This window comes from Tympanuchus pallidicinctus, unplaced genomic scaffold, assembly GCF_026119805.1.
Source record: "Tympanuchus pallidicinctus isolate F22 unplaced genomic scaffold, pur_lepc_1.0 scaffold1, whole genome shotgun sequence".
Classification (NCBI taxonomy): Eukaryota; Metazoa; Chordata; class Aves; order Galliformes; family Phasianidae; genus Tympanuchus; species Tympanuchus pallidicinctus.
The window spans coordinates 20,647,855-20,670,999 of record NW_026294618.1 but is presented as its reverse complement, the minus strand read 5'-3'; the positions used below and the strand labels follow the sequence as shown (position 1 = coordinate 20,670,999).

General features: G+C 34.0%; 1 protein-coding gene across 1 annotated transcript in view; it reads left to right on the top strand.

Annotated features, from left to right (window-relative positions):
* The window catches only part of CSMD1 (CUB and Sushi multiple domains 1), a 984,784-nt gene that overhangs the window by 945,798 nt on the left and 15,841 nt on the right, over positions 1 to 23,145 (top strand). The window contains exons 55-64 of the mRNA XM_052696996.1: positions 2,915 to 3,103; positions 4,470 to 4,643; positions 6,828 to 7,010; positions 11,227 to 11,403; positions 12,826 to 13,005; positions 14,212 to 14,385; positions 14,872 to 15,045; positions 16,954 to 17,027; positions 21,320 to 21,431; positions 22,369 to 22,548. Of these exons, the coding sequence (XP_052552956.1) occupies positions 2,915 to 3,103; positions 4,470 to 4,643; positions 6,828 to 7,010; positions 11,227 to 11,403; positions 12,826 to 13,005; positions 14,212 to 14,385; positions 14,872 to 15,045; positions 16,954 to 17,027; positions 21,320 to 21,431; positions 22,369 to 22,548 (1,617 nt within the window). The remainder of the gene's footprint in view (positions 1 to 2,914; positions 3,104 to 4,469; positions 4,644 to 6,827; positions 7,011 to 11,226; positions 11,404 to 12,825; positions 13,006 to 14,211; positions 14,386 to 14,871; positions 15,046 to 16,953; positions 17,028 to 21,319; positions 21,432 to 22,368; positions 22,549 to 23,145) is intronic.

The following is a 23,145-nucleotide window of genomic DNA, read 5'->3' as shown; positions in this document are numbered from 1 at the left end:
ACAGAGCACATATTTAAATTCTGCATACAGTGATTATTGTGCATTTTATGACTAAATTAGCTAAATAGTCATTACTGGTACAAGAATGAAAACAGTAATGCACAGACAAATTGATTCTTTGGGACTGTAATATAATTTCTAAACTTCGTATATTTCAAATCTGCATGATTTTTTATTTTTTTATTTTTTTTTTTGGGGGGGGGAAGGAGGGAGGGAGGGAAGAGGGGTTGTTTTGGTTTGGTTTGCTTTTTCCCTGTTGTGTTTCAAACATACTTCAGTTAGAATTGCTTCTGTGTAGATTTGGGCCAACATACGTTCATGAGACAATGGTCTATTTTCTTAATTTCTGTTACTGGCTTCACAGAAGCTAACTTGTCAGGCATACTCATTAAACCAAAGCTTCAGTTTTAAGAAGTTAAAGGGACAGCTCTAATGAATATATGTTAAAAACTGTATCTTGGGAGAGACTTCAGTAATCTGTAGGATGGGAAAAAAAATTGAAACAAATTTATATTCCTCTATGAATATGGAAGATCTTCAATAAAGTGAGAATTTTTCAATACTTTTTGTTTTTTTTGTTCTATTTGAGTATAACTTTCTGATATTGCTATTCAAAGAATTTGATTAAATAGTTTCAGTGTTCTATCTCAACTGAAACAGTGTATATTTGAGTGTAATACAAATGACATTCGCTAAATTGCACTGGGAAAAATAATTTTGTACTTTATTACGAAGGCAGCTCTGAAAGTAATGCCTCCTATTTTATTGTGTTGGCCCATGACAGCACAATAGTGTTATGACAGTAGAGGTTGAAGTTTTCCAGCTATGCTGCATAGGTTTTGTTGCCACGTGACAGATGGCAGCAGAGGGGCAGTCTGACGAAATGGTATCTGACATGGAAATGTGTATGAAGCAAGGGTGTGCCATTGAATTTCTCCATGCAGAAGAAATGGCACCAATTGACGTTCATCAACACTTGCTGAATGCTTATAGAGACCAAGCAGTGGATTTGAGCACCGTGAGGTGGTGGGTGGTGCATTTCAGCAGTGGCAACAATAACGTGAAAGACAAGTCATGACAGACAGCCATGCAGATTTTTACAAATGCAGCATGAAGGCTCTTGTTCGTTGACAAAAATGCATAAGGAGAGGTGGGGACTCTATTGAAAAAATACTATTTTGTAGAGATTTTACTCTATCTAATAGTTATTGTTGCAGTTTCCATGGAAATAAATAGAAAGCTACCTATACTAGCTTATTTTTGGAATAATTTAAGTAGAAATTCTAAAGTTATGTTATTGCTTATTTTACAAGAAGTAAAAGAATTACTTTTTCAGTATTTTGTTCATGAAATATTTCGTAACAGTGTTCTAGCTGAAGAAATAGTACTTCAATATAACCTGGAGGTCTCACAATTCCCAGATGTGACCGATTAAGCCCTGACAGCTTGCCTGCATTTATTCTTTTCTCTGGAAGGTCTTTTTTTCTTAAAGGTTTGTGCCTGTAGATGCCTACTATCCTCCTGGTTCCAGCAAAAATGAGTCCCAGTGCATCTGCTGCATTTCTGGCCCTTGTTTAAAACTTAATACAAAATATTATTTTGCTTTTCTTCCCAAAGCACCTTATCTGGGAGGCACTTTGTGAATATAGCAAATTTATCATCAAATGCAGTGTTCTTCATGGTAAAGCAGTTGCAGTGAAATCATAAACAACATGACTATAGTCTCTGTTTCTAAGCTGTTCTTTCAGCTATTGTAAGTATTTTAATCTAATATTAAATAAGAGTCAAAATTCTTTTAGGCAGCAAACACCTGTAAGTAGAATTGTGAATTTTTTATCATGTAAAGATAAAAAAAAAAAAAAAAAAAAAAAAAAAAAAGTGCTTTTTAATGATATCGTATTCTTACCTGAACAAAATTGAAAAATTAAAAAAAAAAAAAACAAAGTCATTCTGAGGGAAAGAAAATGGTGGAAATATTTACTTTTTTTTTTTCATGCACATGATAAAGCATGTTCGATGAAGGGCAGTCATTTCAGAGCTACTAAGCTTTCCTGAGACTTTTCAGTGCTTAAGAAAGTTTTAAAAAGTATTGCATGTAATTCTGGAAATGATGTAACTCTTATATTAATATTCCATTTTCTTTCTCAAGATTTTCTCAAATTTACCTTATGACAGTGGTTAGTAACAATGGGATAAAAAGAAACAATATGAAATAATGAAATCTATTTCCTATGTAACCTAAAAAGAATACCTTATCTTGAAAGAATATTTAAACTTAGAGATCTTTAGAAACATGAAATTTTGGAGTTCTTCAGAGCAAGTGGAAAAGATCCTACAGCCAAGTCTTGCAGCTTCACAAGACAAATGAGATTTTAGGACTTTAGGACTTTGGTTTTTTTGGTCTGTTTTAAAGGACAGAAAAAAACATCAGGAGATAAAGGATGTTTGCTTCTTTCAATAACTTCTAATGTAAATAATATTTATTTTGTCTGTTCATAAAACCATAGAACGGTTAGAATTATATATTTTTTAACATTTATAAGGTTATAATAATAAATTTAAATAAATGTGAGTAGTAAAAAACATAAGTAGAAAATAAAGGTTGTAATGTAAGCTAAATGCAGCTCATTTGGTGAAAGTTTTAAGTGGATTTGGCACAAACCAAAACTCAAATGATTTTACTTCAGAAATGCTGTAGCTCTACATAGCTTTACTATACCTAAAAAAAAAAGGTCTTTTACATGTGAACCATGTCTCTTCATCAGTCTAGATAATGTTGTACTAAGTTGCTTTATGTACATCATCATGATACCTAATTTTTATTTTCTTTTTTAACTGTTAAGCAATATACTGATTTCATTTTTGTTTGGTTTTCTTCACATAAAAATGATGATGAACACTGCTTGTCTTACAGTGGTGAACTGTTCTGATCCTGGTTTTGTTGAAAATGCTATTCGTCATGGCCAACAGAATTATCCTCAAAGTTTCAAATATGGGACAAGTGTGGCATACCATTGCAAGAAGGGCTTTTATCTGTTGGGCTCATCTGCTTTGACCTGTAAATCTAATGGCTTGTGGGATAGATCACTGCCAAAGTGTTTGTGTAAGTATTCGTTCAGTCTAACAGTTGTCATTCAGATTTAACATTTGGAATGGTTCATGAATTTTAGTCATGATGGGAAAAAGAAAATTGTAATTGTAATTGTACTGAGGAGCATACTGCAAATTCTACAGTTCAGTAAAAAACAAACAAACAAAAAAAAACGTTAAGGTGAGATGGCATATAAATTTAATTATACATTTTAGAGGGAACTGTGAAACGTTTTTTTTCAAGTGTCAGTAATAGAGATTGGTTTTCCCTCTTGGTGCCTGAAAACAAGTAGAGAAATCTAAAATTTCACGATTTGCCACATGAATGCTTGTGCCAGCTCAAAGAAAGCAGCAGAAACATGGAGCTGTGAAAGAACCATGCCTTTTAGCAGAAATCCGTCGTGCAGTGAGTTTGACCTTGTCATTTGAGCCAATATAATGTAAATAATATGCAAATAATTTTAATGGACATCAGGAACGATCCTTTTTTTTTTGTTGTTTTTTTAATAAATATCTTTAATCCAGAGATCCAGTAACTGATATAGCTCCTCAAGTTCAGTTGCTTTTGCTTAAGTGTTTCCTGTTTAGGATGAATGACTGGAGTGACTGTTTACTAGAGTTAGGAAAAAAAATTTATTTCTTTGCTTTCCTTTCTGCACTGGGTGACTTAAATTTTACACAAAATGCATTCAGGATTTTATTTCTGCCTCATATTTAGTTTATGACTGTTTCCTCATGTAACAGATCTGAACTTCTAGTTTTCAAATTATTCTATATCCAAACTATATACCAATATAGGTGATTTTTTTCTAAAATAAAAATCACACATTAACTTAAGGTGATTCATAATTTACCTGAATGATCAGTAATAAATTTTCTTCTTGCTTAGTGCAATACATTTTAAAATAATTCCACGTTTCTGTTTATGTATTTATTTCTCTAAACTGTGCACATTGTCTCTAGTTATTTTGTAGACATGATAAAGCTAATCATTATTATTTTACCTATAGTAAAGAAACAAACTGCAACAATAACCATCTTCTGTTTTTGTTTTTTTTTTTTTCCCCATCCTTGACAGATAAAATGTGTATAAATTTAGAAAAATGTTTCTAAATTAGAATTATGAATGGAAAAAATGAAGAAAGAATGCTGTGTATAACAAGACGGGAAGCTAGATAACTTAGTTTTACATGTAATTTTTATGTTTAGTATTACAAATGACGAGTATGTTATCTTTAGTTACAGTGAAACTTGAGAAGAAACAGAGTTCCAGAAATAAGTCTATTTTGTGAACTTGTGAAGTTTTGTACATAAAGGTTGTAATAGGTTTCTCCTGCGTCATAAAAACATCTTAAATACTGTGCCCTTTCCTTCACTAGCCATTTCTTGTGGACATCCTGGGGTACCTGCCAATGCAGTTCTTTCTGGAGACAAATTTACATATGGCTCCATAATTCACTATTCTTGCACAGCGGGTCGAAGGCTCATAGGAAATTCTACGAGGGAGTGCCAAGAAGATAGCCACTGGAGTGGGACTCTCCCTCACTGTTCAGGTGGGTGTAGCCACTGTCACCCGTATGTCACCTTGGAATTACATGAATGATAGTATTCTCAAGCAGTTTTTAACTGTAGGCAGATACTTATTTTGATTCTTTTCCAGGTATATTTTGGTTTCACAAAAAGCCTCTCAGCTGAATTATGATAGTTTATTGAGATATTTGATAACATTTGTTCTCATTTTCTCTGTCATTACTTTGGTACATTTTTCTTTAGTTAGATGATACTGTTGGATATTGCAGTAAATAGATACCACAAAACACTGTTTAAAACTGTTAAGAGTTCTGACTTACATGTATGCATTTAGTTCCTGTTAAGTAAACAAAGATTGTCACATGTAAAAATATTTATAAAACATCACAGCAAAGATACGAGCTGAAAAGCTTCTTACCATATGAATTGCTTTTCACAAGCATAAATATTATTTATTAGTAGCAATAATGCAATATGCAAATATAAAAAAAAACTGCAATGTTTATGCGCTGTCAAGAAGCATAAGAACAGTGTATTCTCCCCCATTCTCCCAAATTTAGAAGAAGCCATAGAAACTTAGTTTTGTGGAAGTGGAGTAATTATTAATGACGTTCTCAGTGTATTTATTTAAAAAAGATAACCTGTGAAGTTGAGGAAGAAAATTTTATGAGAAAGTTCTTCATTATAGAATCCTATATTTTCCCCTAAGCCTTGGACATGCTCACTGTTGAACTGATATGATTCAATTTGGATTTGATTTTCTTATTAATTCAAAAAGATGTAAGATATTTAAATTCTGTACTCTAAATAAGTGTTCATTGACAATTCTCCATTTATAAACTAGTTTTCTAAGGAACAGGATTTGAAGCACTGTGGGAAGGAAATAAATTTAAATCAATCATGTTTCCTTTCTGTTCTCTGCTGCTTAAAAAGGAAAGTTTAATTAGAGTCTTCTCACAGCTGTGGTACTCACTGCTGTCATGGTCTAGACCTGAAAAGATTCTCTGCAGGATAATCATATGGATCATTTCCACACAGAATTGGCCTTTCCTTGCTTATCTTAAGCTCAGGTTTATGTCCATCACCTTTTTGTTCAGTAAAGGTTGCCAGATCTGAGATTGCATCAAGACTTTAACATTTTAAATGTCAGAGCCCTCAAGTGCTGTTATCTAATATTTCCAACCACAAGGGAAATTCTGATTTTGGTGGAAAGAAATTGAAACTCTTTGGATAATAGTCCTCAGTGTGATAATATTTTTAGAACTTCTACCTATATTATAAAAATATAATTTTTTAAACCATAAAAAATTCTCTTCAGAGGTAAAAATGTATTTAGTGCAACTAAAACATTGTTATTGATGCAGTATTTAATTATCTAATTTTGAATTTGGTGTAAAACCATCCAGTGAGCAAGGCAATTCTGTAGGAAAAGGAGAGAACAATTTATATTAATTAAAAAATGATAATTTTTGAAAAGTTTGTTGCTCCTCTAAAGCATTTTAAATTGTGTTAGTAACTATACTTTTTTTGGTAGGTACTCAGGAGCTGACTCCATTAAAAAAAAAAGAAAAAGAAAAAAAAAAAAAAAGAAATTATAGTTGTAATATCAAAGAATGACTGAGCCCTGGACAAATGAAACAACTAATAGGGTTTATGTTAAAGGAGCAGGAAAAACAGCCCTAATATAATGCTTTAAACTTGTATTTGCTTGGAGGGTTTTCTTGTTGTTGTTTTTTAATATATTAATATATGTCTGAAAGCATGATTGTATAAATATGATCTCAGGGTTTGCTCATGGCTTCGTCCTGTATCTGAGAAGCATGTGTATGGTGAAAAAAAAAAATGTATAAGAAGACAGAGTTCAACATGTGGAATTGTGTTGGAGTATTTTGGATAATACAAAAGCTTTGAATAGAAATTCATTCTAGAGGTATAACTCTCAAAGAAAATAATGAATACTGATTAACAAAAAATATAACAAAATTCATAAGAAATTGTTGATATTGAGACCATACCTCTTTGACAACCTTGTACTGTACACTTACTGTATCAGCCACATCCTATGATAAGGCAATTGACTGGTTAATCAGACCTATGAGATAGAAATAATCCAGCTAGAAGGATTATTCACAAGACAGAATCCATACTGCGACTACAGTTACCTATAATATCTGTACCAATAATTCTGCTGTGTTGTATTGTTATAGGAAATAATCCTGGCTACTGTGATGACCCAGGAATACCAGCCCATGGGTCTAGACTAGGAGATGAGTTCAAAATAAAAAGTTTGCTTCGTTTCTCCTGTGAAATGGGTTATCAGCTGAGAGGATCTTCAGAACGAACATGCCTGCTTAATGGATCTTGGTCAGGTATACAGCCTGTGTGTGAAGGTAAGTATTCATGATGCCATTGCTGTTTCTGGCACCACAGAATATGTTACAAATTGAATTGTATTATTTAATTAAAAAGGAAATATATGACAAAAATATGCTTTCTAGTATTTCTGCAGAAATTTGATATAGTTTGCAATTTATATTTTAATTAAAAACAAAAGTCCAAACATTTAAGGTTTTATAGAGTCTGTGTTTATAAAAAAGACTGGGAGAAAATAATTCAACAACTAATGAGACTGGAAATAGAGAAAAGATACCTAGGTAAAATGTGAAATTTAAAACATGGTACTGCTTGAAAATATGGTAACAGTGATAAAAATAAAGCCATCATCCATCTTCATCTCTTTCTGTCTAGTGTCTAGGAATCAAGGACTGAACAAATGACAAAATAATGTTGCTTTCTTAACTAAGAACAATATTTTTCCACATAAATTAATTTTTCTTAGAGACTTTATTTTATGAATGAGTATTTCCATGTTAGACTTTTCAGAAGAACACACATGTAAGAATGAAATGAAAAAAAGTAGTTTATGGATTCTGTAGTCTCTCATGTCTGATATACTAATCTATAAACTGGAAGATAGTATAAAATATTATATTTTATTAATGATATTTTATTAGCATCTAACAATTGTTATTTTTCAGTATTCATCAGTACAGATTGATTGTCTAACTGTATTAAAATGGCAGTAGGCAAAGAGTCAATATTTACATGAGAAAATTGAAGTTCTTCAGTGTCCTTTATTTTCTGTCTAAGAGACATTAAAGATGGCAGCAGTCAGTGGCAATCAGTGGTGTGTGAAATACTGCTAATTTTTGTATTCTTTTTCTCTTAAGCCTTATGTTTCCAGAAAAACAAAGAAAAGAAACCTTTCCTTCAATTTTTCTTTCTGCTTGGATTGTTTTTTGTTTAAGTAACAATGAGATTATGAGGAAACCATTTTTTCAGCCCTGCACACACTGTGTAAAGCATGTCACAGTGGCAAATTCTCAGAGTTTATAACTGGTTTTTTCTCAGCTTGCCATTAAAGAGAGCTGGTATTTATTCCACCTATCCAGAAGTCACACACTGTATAAAATTATAGTATGTTAATCCCCTTGTTTGAACCTGTGATTGAGTGATTTAGCATTTGCTAAAGTAATTAATACAGAACATCAAAGACTCTAAAATGCTTATAAAACCCAAGAATATTTAAAAAGTTACCTGCCAATGTATATTTCCTCATAGGCAGAATTGCACTTCAGAATTGATAACCCTGGCTCCATATCAGTTTTAACATTCCTATCTTTGGAAACTCATTTGGAATGTCATTGTCATTAGTCCTTGTTTTCTTTTTCACTGAAGGTCTGATGTTAAATGTTTTCACACACAAATCCTTGAGAAAAGTTGAGATCTAAAGACAACAGAAAGAAGCCCAGGTATTCTCAGAAGCACTATAAACATCCTCTCATGCATAAATCTGAGAACTGCTGTTTCTTCTTGAAGATATTAAGGTTCCCTACTAGAAAGAGTGTGCACACGATTTGCATCAACACCTGCAGTCAATACCATGCATGGAACCATGAAAATCTGCATAAAATAGAAGCTGTCAGTGCAGTGTAAAACATAGCATTTCTATTAGTAATCTCTACCTTCTTCAGGCTTCAAGGTGAAATCTGTAACAAACTTTTGCAGGATGCATGAACTATGTGATTTTTTTTTATTTTATTTATTGTATCAGGGTTCTGTCTCATGTCCAGAAAGAGACAGAATCTCAAGCCATCGTATTGTGGCTCCTTGTCCTAATATTTACAGCTGAAAGCTGGGAATTGTGGATAAATACCAGTCCCTTTATTCTTCATGTGATTTTCTCTCTTTTCTTTATGTTTCATTTTTATCTTTGTTGTACTGATTTTATCTGTGCCATATAGTAACCATTTTGCAAGCAACTTTTGATAGACTCAGAAGGAAAGTACACATTAATGGCCAGCTACTTACCTATAAAAGAAAAGCATTTGTGGCTGTTTCTGTTTGGATTAGCTGATATGAAGCATATTTCATTTGAAAACTGGATTATTCCAGAATGCATTCTATTTTTATTTCTTTGGCTGAGGCTTTAGTGGGCCATATGAGACCATTATCCACTGCATTATGATCAGAAGAGATTGTAAGATTTGTGGTTGTCTTCCTACTCATAAAAGCAAAAGTCATTTAAAATGTTGCTGCAGCAAAGTTTGCGGTGAGCAGGTCAGTGCACATATATTCTTTAAAAAGCATCTCATGCTATCCTTATGAGTTCAGACTCAGATCATCCAAAACTCTAGTAAGATATAGGACAGTTCAAATACAGTGTCAATGCATTAAATAATTAATGAATGGCATCCTGGCTTATATCAGAAATAGTGTAGCCAGCAGGACTATGGAAGTGATTGTCTTCCTTTATTTGGTACTACTGAGGCTGCACCTTGAGTACTGTGTTCAATTTTGTGCCCCTCACTGCAAGAAAAACATTGAGGCCCTGGAGTGTGTCCGGAGAAGGGCAACAAAGGTGGTGAGGGATCTGGAGTACAGGCCTTATGAGGAGTGGCTGAGGGAGCTACAATTGTTCAGTCTGAAGAAGAGAAGGTTAGGAAGGACCTTACTGCTCTCTACAACTCTCTCAAAGGAAGTTGTGGCAAGGTGGAGGTGAGGTGGAGGTGAGCCTCTTCTTTCAGATGGCTTTCCTATTTATTACAGTTTGCTATGTCAGCACTAATTTTTTTTCTTCTTCTTTTTAGAGCTGAACAGCATATATTTCTTTATTACTGCGATAGGAGAGAAAATAGCTTCAAGTTACACTAGGGGAGGCTCAGGTTTAATATACAAAAAATTTATTTTCTGAAAGAATGGTCAGGCACTGGAACAGGATGCCTAGGAAGGTGGTTGAGTCACTGTCCCTGGAGATATTCAAGAAATTTGTAGATATGGCACTGAGAGACCTGATTTAGTGGGCATGGTGTTGACTGGTTGGCAGTCAGACTAGCTGATCTTAGAGGTCTTTTCCAACATTAATGATTCTATGATTCTATGAATGCCTTAGTAATCCAAAGCAATATAAAGACAAAACCTTTATAGTTTTGTCTATACTAAAAATGCAGATGATTTGGGAGCAGGCAGGGACTCCTGCAAAGAAACCTGGAATATACAGAGACATCTGTAACAGTTCTAGAGCAGTGAAAAGCCAGGACTATATTGTTCTGTCTCTATCTAACCCACAAAACAATGCAATGGAAGTAATAATGAGAAATATACCTCTTCCTTTTTCCTTCTGTCTGAAGACCACAACTAAAAAAAAAGACATTTATGATGCTGAACATCAGTATTACTCAGAGTAAGCCTGAAGGAGAAGAGGTTTGGGAGAGGTCTTATGCCAATAAATATTTCAAGGGAGGGTGCAAAGAAGTTGAAGCCAGGCTCTTTTCATTGTTGCCCTGGGACAGGACAAGAGGCAATAGGCAAAACAAAAGCCTAGGAGCTTTCATCTGGGCATCACAGGTTGCTCAGACAGGTCATAGAATATATCTTTTTGGAGGTATTCAAAATACCACATGGTCATGGTCCTGGGCAGTTGGCTTTTTTTTGAGCAGAGAGATTGGACCAGGGATCCATTCCAGCATAAACCATTCTGCAACTCTGTCATTCTATTACTAACACAGATAGTCTTGATCATTTCTCTCAGAATGCAATAAATTGAATTAAGACAATATGAGTAAAAGCAATAAGTAAAATAAATATTATATGTATAGTGTGTGATTATTTTAAAGGCAATTACTATCAAACTGTTGTTTTGGCTGATGTTAAGCATCAGAATGTCTTTGCATAGATTCCATGAATACATTGAGTGTCAATGACAGCATCCAAGTTTTCCTAGTGCATGTCTGTGTTGCACCTTGAGCAGAATCTGCAAATTGTCTTCAATTTGTTTTATTTGCATTATGAGTGAAATTCATCCAGTTTTTTTAAGGAAGGAGGAGCTATGGTCTCTACACTATACTTCTGAGAAGTGACTGTAACCTCCTACTCAAAATTACACTCATTAAGCATTAGCTTAATGATATTTGCTATAGCATTTTTAAAAGGTAAGCTGATTAAAAATAACTGATTACTATTTTATCTCTTTTTTTTTTTTTTTTTTTTTTTCCTGGCTTGTCACCTATCATAGAAATATTTAATTTTTTAACCTTTTTTTCACAGCTGTATCTTGTGGAAACCCTGGCACTCCAGCCAATGGTATGATTATATATAGTGATGGAATATTATTCTCCAGCTCAGTTATTTATGCCTGCTGGGAAGGTTACAAAACTTCAGGGCTAACTACTCGACATTGTACTGCTAATGGGACGTGGACTGGCACTGCTCCAGACTGCACAGGTCAGAAATGTATATTTTTTCCCTCTAAAGCTTTAAAATAGTAAGACAAATAAACTTCCTTCTGAAATGATTATTTTGTTAGGAAAAAAAAAAAAGGCACATTTTTTCCTATTTCTCTGAATTGTGATACATAAATATTTTATGCACTTAAAGGTATATGTTTTTAATACATGCCAGAAGTTGCCAGAAATATCTTTTTAAGATGGGTACATAGGTAACTTTTCTGTAGGAGTTTATCTTGTGAATGCCCTATGAATTAAAAAGAGGACATTGTTGCTTAGAATAGGCATTCCTCTAAAATTTTCTTTAGCTTCTTTGTAGCTTATGTATACAGGTAGGTCTAAATCAGATTTTATTTAGTTGGATGCATTGTTGTGCCTTTTTATATTATGACACAACTGAGTCAGATCTGACTCACAGTCATTCTGTTCAGGACCAAGAGTCAGGGAGCAGTGAGTCTAAGCTGTTTCCCCAGAGTGGAGAGGAGCAGCCAGGCCAGCAGGTAATGAGGCCAGACCTACGGTACTGAGCAAAGAGAGCACAAGAGGTTCAGTGACAGTAATGTGGGACCACCACAGCCCAGTGATCCCCAGGCAAGTCTGCAATGACAAGGCAAATTCCAGAACAAGCTGATAAGTCGAGTTAGCAAGGTACATGGCCAGGCATAGACATACCCACTCTGTGAAAGCTCAGTGAAAGACCAAAGGTGAGACTTTGAGCTTAAATACAGTTCCCAAACAAAGGGAGAAGCCATAAAGCTGCTTTTTCCAGTGCAGTCTGATCCTAGGTTTGCACTGAATCAGAGCTGGCGTTAAGCACAAGCTCACAGGGAAGGGGGGAAAGGGCAGCAAAGTCTGTTGGTGTATGCATAGCCCTGAGAGGAAGTTACTCAAAATCATGGAATCTGTTAGAAAACCTACCTTTATCTCTTTCCTTGATAGATGTAACGACAGATAAATAACAATTAGTTTTATCATGTTGTGGTACCAATTAAAAAAAAAAACTCAGGAATTTCATAACTGCTAGAGTTACATTAAGTGATCTATATAAGATATATTGTTACAAATGCCTCTATCAAAACTATCACTAACGTAACAGTCTTCTATAATCAGTAGAACATGCCAGTTTAAGCTAGTTTATTCCACTATGATTTTTAAGGTCCCTTCCAACCAAAACTTTTCTATGATTTTATAGATCCTAGAATTATTGATTCAAAGAATATTTGAACTCAAAATTTGGCTCAGATTATTGCAATCCTTCAAAATTTGATTTTTTGCTGGAAAAAAAAACCCTAAGTTTTTGATTTTGTGTGAAATATGTTCGAAGTATTCTTACATTCCACATGAAAAAAATAGCTATATATAGCTTACTGTTTCATTATGTTTATTGAAAAAAAAAAACTTTTTTGCTTTTCCTCACTAGTGATCAGCTGTGGAGATCCAGGTGCAGTAGCAAATGGCATTCAGTTTGGAAATGATTTCACCTTTAATAAGACAGTCAGCTATCAGTGCAATCCAGGATATGTGATGGAACCTGCCAGTTCGTCTACCATGCGTTGTATAAAAGACAGCACTTGGAACCAGAGTAAACCAATTTGCAAAGGTGTGCATTTGAAAAATAGATAAAAAATACAATTTTCATACTGAATATCAATATTTAAAATAAATATAAATTATAATAAACGTGCAAATGCAACTAAAATGTGTGGATAAATATTAGTGTAAAATTTATATTGTATAAATGTCATGGCATAAAATAAGTTATAATACTAATATTAATGACTGCAGTAGGACAAAATCAGTCTGCAGTGAAGATTATGCTTGGCTGAAAATTCTCATGAATTAAGTATCCATTTACTTTTTTGGCTCTTTTGTTTTGAATTAAATGGCTGATATTCCACAAGGGGATCCTCCAACCAAGCTTGTCATTAAAGCATCCTGTGTTGCAGTATTGTAGTTATCATAAATAATCATTAGAATAAATAGGCTGATGACAAGCACTAACAAAATGGTCATAATAGATATGGAGCTGAAAGGCAAATAAGGAAGTGTGGTGAAAATTCTCAGCACTATTGCCAAAGATCAGGGAGTAAATTCAACAGCTCAGGGTGTTTGCTGCTTACAGCAAACCACATCTAGTACCACTTTAAATTGTTGTCTAAGTCTAGCCTTATACTTAAATTTTGTCATCTGCAGTTGACAGACCATATCTTTTGTTATAGAAATCAAAAGGGAAGTGAATTTAAAGATGTGCTCTTTGTTGAAAGAACTGATGCATGAGAGCAAATTTGATCAATCCAGATTTCATCATTTCGTATACTTTTTCAGAAGCTGGAATACACCAGAATAATTCTAAATATTATTAGGCATATAATTATGAATGAAGCCAGTGTCCATTGTCTGCTGAAAAGAAAGCAAGAAAAGGCCATATAAAGAGGTTTAGAATAAAACAAATATTTTTGTTAAATGTGTATGAACAATAATTATACCTACCTCAGTAGCCTGTTACTATCAATGATCAGAAATGAATTTGTAGAGAAGAGGCTCAGAACTAGGTGACGTATATAATCTTCTAGCTTCCAGCAAGCTAGAGTTCGGGGACTTCCTAGGCTAGAGGTAGTATTTTTGTATTTAAACTGCTTTTCAATTTATTACAGTTTGCTGTGTCGATGCTGGTTTTTTTTGTTTGTTTGTTTTAGACCTGAACAGCATATATTTATATACTTACAAAAGTATAACAAGTTATTATGTTACACTCTCCTAAGCCTTAGAAAATCTTGGCATTCCAACTTCTCTTTTTATGATTTAGCTATCACCTGTGGCCCCCCTCCACCAGTACTCTATGGAAAAGTGGAAGGATCTGATTATCGCTGGGGTGCTAGTGTGAGTTACAGCTGTGCTGAAGGATATCAGCTATCTAACACTGCTATTCTTTCCTGTGAGGGTCGAGGAATATGGAGGGGAGACATCCCACAGTGTTTACGTAAGTTTTCAGTGTCCATTGTGTTGGGGTCTCAGACTTTTTTTCCTCACAGTTTAAAAAGCACTTGGCTAGATCACATGCTCTGCTTGCCATTTGTTTTCCAGTTTCTTCTTAAGCTGTCATATTCTGACCTTCAATGCTTGAAAATTGTCAAGACCCTGACAAACATTTTTCCCTTTACTTAGTTCAAAAATTTCAAGCCAACTCACTTGAGACTGAATGATGTGAAAACTGCCCACATTTAGCATTGTTTACTTTGAGATTACTTGGTGAACCAAATCTAGTAAACATTTGAGTATCTCAATTAAAAGGTCTGTTTTTACAGGTTAATTTTGATGCTTATATTAAATATAATAGTGACAATTATTTTAAATTGCTGTCAATAATTTATTTGAGCTTTAATACTACATAGATAAATGAACTAAGATAGCATTTCCTCTCATATTCAGTACTTCTGACTTGAACATTTCTTTTTTCGTATATTAGCGGTGTTTTGTGGTGACCCTGGTACTCCAGCAGAAGGACGCTTGAATGGAAAAAGCTTCACTTACAGATCTGAAGTTAGCTTTCAGTGTAGACCTCCTTTTATTCTGATAGGCTCCTCAAGAAGATTTTGCCAAGCAGATGGTACTTGGAGTGGAATACAACCGACGTGCATTGGTACTAATTACCATTACTTGTTCTGTTTCTGCTGAGGATGTTATTGATAAACACTCTCAGGAGTCTAACAATTAGTTTTCCAAAGGTAGAAACTATTACACTATAATGAGTCCAGCAATTAGCTTTCGAAATGTAGAAAATTTCTGTGTAAAATTAAATATATAAATATATATTTAATTTAAAAACATAGGCTAAACAAAATTGCATATGAAGTCATTTATAAATTCACATGGTTGCTTGTCTACTGGAAATACAGAGTGTCAATAAATTAGTTCCATCTATTTATAGAGTCTTTTAGATACACAGAAGATTTTGACGTATTAAAGACTGTATTCTGTCACTGGAGAGATAAAGACACTTGTTAGAATCAATCAAATCAGAAAGATTTTTGGATCTTATGAATATGGCTGATACAGTTCAAAAGAATGAAGTGTACAGGATCTGATCATTTGAAATTCTGGTACACTGCCAAGTGCTCCCCATTTCTCATTGACTGATGTACAAGTAATAAGCTTTTAGCATGATACATAATCCGATTAACTGTGGGAAATGCTGGACACCTGTAGCTCCCATTGAAATCAGAAGTTGACCCAGTGACTTGATTAAAAAAAAAAAAAAAAAAGATTTTGGTGTGATCATAGAAAAAGACTCTCATATTTCTAAATAAAATCATTCCAATGTGGCCTGTAGCACAATTATGTTTTTCTATCTCAGATATCGGTTCTGTGGAAGAGCTGAACTGAGCACTCAGGGAGAAGGTGAAGTGCATTATTATTAAAAGCATCCTGTATCTGTAAAGTAGGAAATAAATATTCAACACAGTTCACTGAAATGGGCTCAGAACTTCTTCTGTCCATGGATTTTACAAGCTGAGCAATCTGTTATATCCATGTTTTTTTAACAGATGCAAGAAGGTTTACAAAAACAAAATGCAAGGTGAATCAAATTTCAAAATGGTATCATGTCAATTCTGTTTATACTTTATATAGCATAAGATAGAGGTATATGAAAATTCAGTTCCATATTTCTATTATTAGCAGTGGTATTCCATCTCATGATAACCTGTAAACAGTCTTTGAACTTCTCAATATGTTTGACTTTTATTTTCATGTTTATTTTCATCCACCTAACTTTTGAAGATTTTAGTGAAATCAGTCTTATGTAATGCTCTTATGATAATCAACACTAAAAGGGAAGTTGGCTGAGAGTGAAATAGCATATGTTGTATGTGTTAGTTTTTCTTCTACAGAAAATTACGAATTGTTACAGATGAAATACAGACAGTGTATAATAAGATACAAATTATGTTCTTTAAATTGCAGTCTGCACAGAAGCAGACTTGATTGCCAAGAAGGAATCAAGGAATCACATGATCAAATACAGAGCCATCCATCAGATCTAGTGCTTTGGCACTCCCAGAGAAAATACACCATCAGAATGTGAAGCTGGCATGAATGAATCAAAATTAATTTTACATTGTGTTAATTTATACTTAAGAAAATGAACATTTATTTTTATGATCATTTAATTAGCCGAATTCTATTGGCATATCTTTTTTTTTTTGTATGGGAAAAGGGCTTTATTTTTACTCTCTAGCAACAGCTGAGATAATAGTTCGTTTGAAACATTTATTTTCATGATGACATAGAGCAAATTCTATAAGACGTAAGTATTTTACTTACTGTAAGAAAGCAGATTTTTTTGTTGTTGTTAGAAATCTGACTTAATCATCGATCTCTTCATTGGATTCACTGTTGGATTTCATTGTATATTGAAACACATGTGTGTATTAAAAATGTAATTATTATTGTTATTACTGTATATTGATGAATTAATCTTAGCAAATAGTTTTAGCCTGTTCTTTCTGTGCAATAGTAATATCTGTAAATGTTTCATATTTTACAATAGATCCAGCTCACAATACATGTGCAGACCCTGGCACTCCACATTTTGGAATACAAAACAGTTCCAGAGGTTATGAGGTAATTCTTTTATTTATTCCTGAAATGAAAATGTATTTAATAATCACAAATACATTGACTTATCCATAGGCTTAATTGTCTAATGTAAACTTTAATAAATTTCAACACCCTTTTTTTTACCTATAGTTTGAAGAAAGAAATTGTAACCTTGCAATACATTGTGTATTCTCTAGGAGACTTCAACAAGGAGGACTATTTATAAATTGATTACCTAATTTGATATGACATGATATAATTACTTAGCTTTCTGATCATAATTCTGTCTTACACTGATGAATAGCCAGTAAATACCTAACAACTGGTAGTGGGTGTTGCCTTGACTCAGGTACAATACCTTGCATTTGGATTTGTTGAATCTCCTGTGATTCAGCTGGACCCACTGCTCAAGCCTGTCTGTGTCCCTCTAAATGGTATTCCATCCCTCTGGTGTGTTTACAGCACCCCACAGCTTGATGTCATCAGCAAACTTGCTGAGGGTGCACTTGACCCCACTGTCAATGTCACTGATGAAGATAATACAGAGTATTGGCCCCAGCACCAACCCCTGTGACATCACTCATCACTCATCTCCATCCAGTCATGGTGCTGTTGACCACCACTCACTGGACTCGATCCTGCGGCCACTTCCTCATCCAACGAACAGTCCAACCAGCAAATCAGTATCGTTCCAATTTGGAGAGAAAGATGTTGTGAGGTACCTTGTCAAAGGCCTCACTGAAGTCCAGATAGATGACATCAGTGGCTCTTCCCTTGTGCGTTGATGAAGTGACACTATTATAAAAGGCCACTAGGTTGGTCAAGCAGGATTTGCCTTTGGTGAAGCCATGCTGGTTCTGCCATATAAACTCTTTGCCTTCCATGTGCCTTCACATAGCTTCCTGTTGAAGCAGTGAAGGAATGGAGAGGAATTTAATTCCTCCATACAGAAAAAAAATGGCACAGATTGATTCACTGATAGTTGCTGAATATTTATGGAGACCAAATACTAGAAGTTAGCACGGTTGGGTGGTGAGCAGTGGCAACAGTGACATGAAAGACAAGCCATGTCCCAGATGGCCACGCACAGCTGTCATACTACAAAGTTGAAAGCAAGATCTTGATTTTTCTCATCCATTAAAATCAAAGTTTGCAACCAGGAAACTGTCTATGGAGCTGAATATCAGCTTTATTGCTTTGGAAATGATGATGGGAACATTAGTATATTGAAAAATTTGCACCACATGGTCCCATGAATGGTCGCAAAGAAACAGAAAGAATGCTGTATGCAATTTTGTCAGGGCCTATTGAACCAACACGAGGCTGAAGATGACTTTTTGCTGGATCTCATAATTGCTGGTGCTAAGATGTGATGTCACCACTACAAGCCAGAATCAAAATGGCAGTCTGTGCAATGGAGAACTGTGAATTCCCCATTGAATAAAAACTTTAAGTTGCAGCGCATTGAGTAAAGTAATACACACTATCTTTTGGGATAGGGAAGGGTGATCCTCATGGATTTCCTGGAATCTGGACAAACCACCAATTCTGGCCAAAATATAACAATGCTGATTAATCTGAAGGTTCAAACTTCCAGAGTCAGGCAAAATAAGACAACCTTTCTCTTCCAGCACAGGTCTTAAACTATTTTTTTAGCAATAACAATGTCATAGCAGCTCTGAAACAGAGTCACCTCCACTGGTGCAGATTTTTATTAGAACAAGAGCATGGCATGCAAGCTCTTGTTCATTGCTGGTGAAAACGCATAGCTAATAGCTAATTGAAAAATATTGTTTTGTAGCCGAGAATTTGCTTTATCAAATAATGTTCTTGTGTTCTTTCTGTCTGCTATATTTTCCATGGTAAGCATTACTTTCAGAGCCAACTATATACATTGATTAACTTTATGTCAATCGATTCTTGAGGTATAAATATTTGTGACTTGAATCTGAAATTTATATACTTATTTCTGAACCTACAGCAGTGTGCCACATGGTGTTATGATCAAATTAGTACTGGTACTTAAGTAATCTTTCCAGTGTTTATTGTTATGCTTCCTCTTCTGCAATTGTGCTGTCACTGCTGTGGCTCTCAGCTTCTCAGCTCTTGACTGAAGGAGCCCAGACACTTCTTCCCTAGCCATGTCTTGCCCTCACCCGCAATGTGATTCTTGTAGTAATAGGTGCAGTTGTCTCATCTTGCCCTTGTGCCTATCTCAAGCACGGCTTTAAAAATAAGTATAATCATTGTACTTCATATGATCTTTTTATTTTATTTTATCTTCCTCTCCCACTTTTACCTGCTTTACAAGCTGTGTGACATTTATATCAGAATAATACCGGACAATTCACGTTCTAATTTCAGTTAAATACTTTTGCTCTTTTCTGGAGGTAATGGCAGATTTTAATTTCTTCTGGATTGTCTTTCTCACGTATGTTCTTTCATCAAACTCAAATAACAATTCTATGTTAAAGGTATATATAAAAGTACTGTGATGAGATCATTGGTGCAAAAAGATGTAAACTCTTAAAACTAGTCAAGTAGATTTTTTTTTATTACTATTATTTTTGCATCTGTAAGTATGACAGTTTATGACATGGCATGATGTGCCTGATGACAAGCAGCTGATCTTTACTGTTTTTTGTTTTTGTTTTTGTTTTTCTCCATCTACTATCACTTCTGTATTGCCCCATTTATTTTATGCCGTTTCATTTTATACATTTTTGCTTCACTGCCCTGTGGCTTTTGCAGTATGTGCATTTTTGTTGTTTTTTTTTTTTTCATCAAAGTACTATAAAAGTACTTTTGTTTTTACTTTTTTTTTTTTTTTTTCCTGCAGAAGTAAAAAAAAAAAAAAAAAAGGGGAACTCTGTAACTACCCTGCACCTAGACCTTAAAGTTTTCCTTCATCTTTTGGATCAGTGAGAAAATATTTGCAACTCATCATTACTTATTGTATCATAACTGGCAATTTCACAGGAGTCAGAATGATGGTCAAAACTAGCTACACTCTCTTCTGGTTTCTGCTAGACTTGAGGTGTGTCCTTGTCAAGGCAACGAGATTAATCTGTTTAAAAATAGTTACAAATAGATAAGCCTTCAAAGCGGTATCAATTTGACCTTCAAAAATATCAGTTGATTTCCCAGGCCACTTCAGGAAGATCCAGCACTGCATTTGCAGAACATCTATCATGATAATCTGTTCTAGGTAACTGATTGTGTAGTTAACTTAGGTAGCCACTGTTTTGGAAGGTACTGTCAATTCTTAATATCCATTGAAGTCCTTCAGGGGCTTTTACATTGTAGAGCTATCGGCAATTATATACCTACAAACTGTTTTATTAGTAGGTGTTGGTTACTGCTCATTTGCAACATGCTTTCATTTTTTCATGTGATGTTGCTTTATTAACAAATTATATAATTAAAGATAGTACTTTTTTTTTTTTTTTCATTTCACCTGATCTGCACTGCCAAGGTATTCTATGTAAAACCAAAATAATGGCTTACTAGTAAGACCTACATCCTCAAATATCTTGGCCTAGAGTTATATTCTGACTACTTTTGTCAATACTATCAATAAATCTGTTTAACTAGAACTTTCACACAATCTCTTTCTTACATTATGGAAGGACTTCCTTCACAATTTATTTTTATCCATATTTCACACTTCTGTCAGTGCAAATCCACAGAGAACTTTCTCAGTTGTTTTACACATTCTTCTGGAAGGATCATATCTCAGTTCACTGTAACAAGTCTTTCCATAACATTACTCTACTGGTTGAACATCTCAGGTAAAACAGGTATATTATAGTAAGGAATACAGTATAAGGAATTGTGGCCTGGAGTTTTCTGGAATTTAATTACGGATGAAACTGCTTACAGTTTTTTCTATTTATCCTTCAATATTTTTGATGAAGTTATACAGTGAGAAACCTTTGAAGTAGACTTTATGGTCGAGTTCTGTTGGAATTTGTTCAGTGATGTACAACAAACAGATACTTGTCATGTACAACAAACAGACATTTGTCATTTAGTTTGTCACATTGTCACAAACTAGTAAGAGGAAATGTATGTCATTTTTCTCCGTGTGCACAGCCTTGTTAATATTCTTCCACTTACTGCTTTCAAATAAGATTATTGTTCGTACTTCTCATATTACTAAAAAAAAAAAAAAAAAAAAAAAAAAAGCTTAAAAACAGTGACCAGGGGACACACTTCTGAAAAAGAAGTATTTCTCTATTAGCTTACCACTGTCTTGATATCTAATTGCACATGGTGGTTACTTCTTTCATCTAATATTCTCTTTTGATCCTTAGGTTGGAAGTACAGTCTTTTTCAGATGTAGAAAAGGTTATCACATTCAGGGATCTACAACGCGTTCTTGTCTTGCTAACTTAACTTGGAGTGGCATACAGTCTGAATGTATTCGTAAGTGCAGTTTCTTATCTAATGAGTTTGTACACTGTGCAATTTTGAAAGAGTTACAGATAAATGCACATGGAAATCGTATCAAATAGTATGCTACAAAAAAGTCAGTTTTATTTAACAGTATTCTGTATGCTTTTTTTGTTTTGCTTTTGCATTTGCTTTCTGTTCTAAGAACAAATATGTATTTAGGATATTGCTTTTAAGTGAGATTTTTCAGGTGTTCTTTTCTTCTTGATTACACGGTGCACAATAATTTACTCATTAAAAAAAATGTTTTTCCTCATTAACCTACTGCATTAGTTGTTTTAGGTTAATCTTTTATCTTTGTGTGTATCTGTGTATTGGATTAATAGAGAACAGAAAGTGGCCTGAAATTAATTTGAAATGTTTTGGGTTTTTTTTGCTAGATTTACTGAATCATAAGCTAAAAATTTACCAGAATTCAACTTTTCTGGGCTACACATGTAAACAATTAGTGTAGTTATAATTCTACATCTAATAAGTATTATCATTATAATAATTGTATTGTATTAAAATACACTGATCAAGACTAACAGATATTAATTAGAATGACCTTATATTCTTATGATAAATTTATCATAGTAACCACTCTGTATTAAGGTTCTTTAAAATGTAAGTGATACCTTAAGCTGTGACAGTACAGTATTTAAAGGACATGCAGTTACTTGTGCTTCCCTTCACTTTAATTATTTCCGGTCTTGCTATCGTGATTTGGCATTTTGTTCAAAAATATCTTTTTCATCTTCCCACAAGTCATACACTCAGACTATTACTGTTACAAGTTATTGATGTTTCTACAAGGTGTGCAAAGTTTACCTAATGACAGAATATGGTGGCATGCATTTGTTTTCAGTTAAATCAGCTAATCCTGTGGATGCTGTTTGCTATCATTTTCTAACTCACCAACCCTTTGCAGCTCATGCATGCAGGCAGCCAGAGACACCGGCACATGTAGATGTGAAAGCAATAGATCTTCCTACTTTGGGGTATACTTTGGTGTATACCTGTCAGCCGGGATTTTTTCTTGCTGGTGGATCAGAGCATCGGACATGTAAGCCAGATATGAAATGGACAGGAAAATCACCTATTTGTAAAAGTAAGTCATTATTGAGTGATATGTTGTGCCCTACTTGGATGGATTTCGTTTTCCCCAACATTTGGCTTTTATATACTCGGACTGAACTTTCCCGATTACTGTTTAAAAATGCATATGACACAATAGTTTTTTATTTTGTGAAATAAACCATTTTAAAAGTTAAAGTGAGGACAACATCTACAATTCATCGAGGAGAACATGGAAGTATGTGTATATATGTATGTATGTATGTATGTATGAATGTATGTGTACACACATACATGATTTTACTTCTTACTAGCAAACAAGAACAACAAAAACCAACATAATATAAAGTACTACTCTTGATTATATTTCTCCTAATGTTTATGGCATAGTATTAAAAGAGTATTTCAATGTCCTCAGTTTTTAATATATGATTTTCCAGAAGTAAGAAAAAAATATTTCATTGCAGTTGTCTTTTAGATTCATTCAGGAATTCTTTTTGACTAAGAAAAACATCCATAATTTTAAAAAAGCAACAAACTAATAAATAGATAAATTAAACCTCTGTTTGAACCTGATTCCATTTTTATTTATGTACGTGTAAATTTCCTATCATTTTCGTATAATAACTCT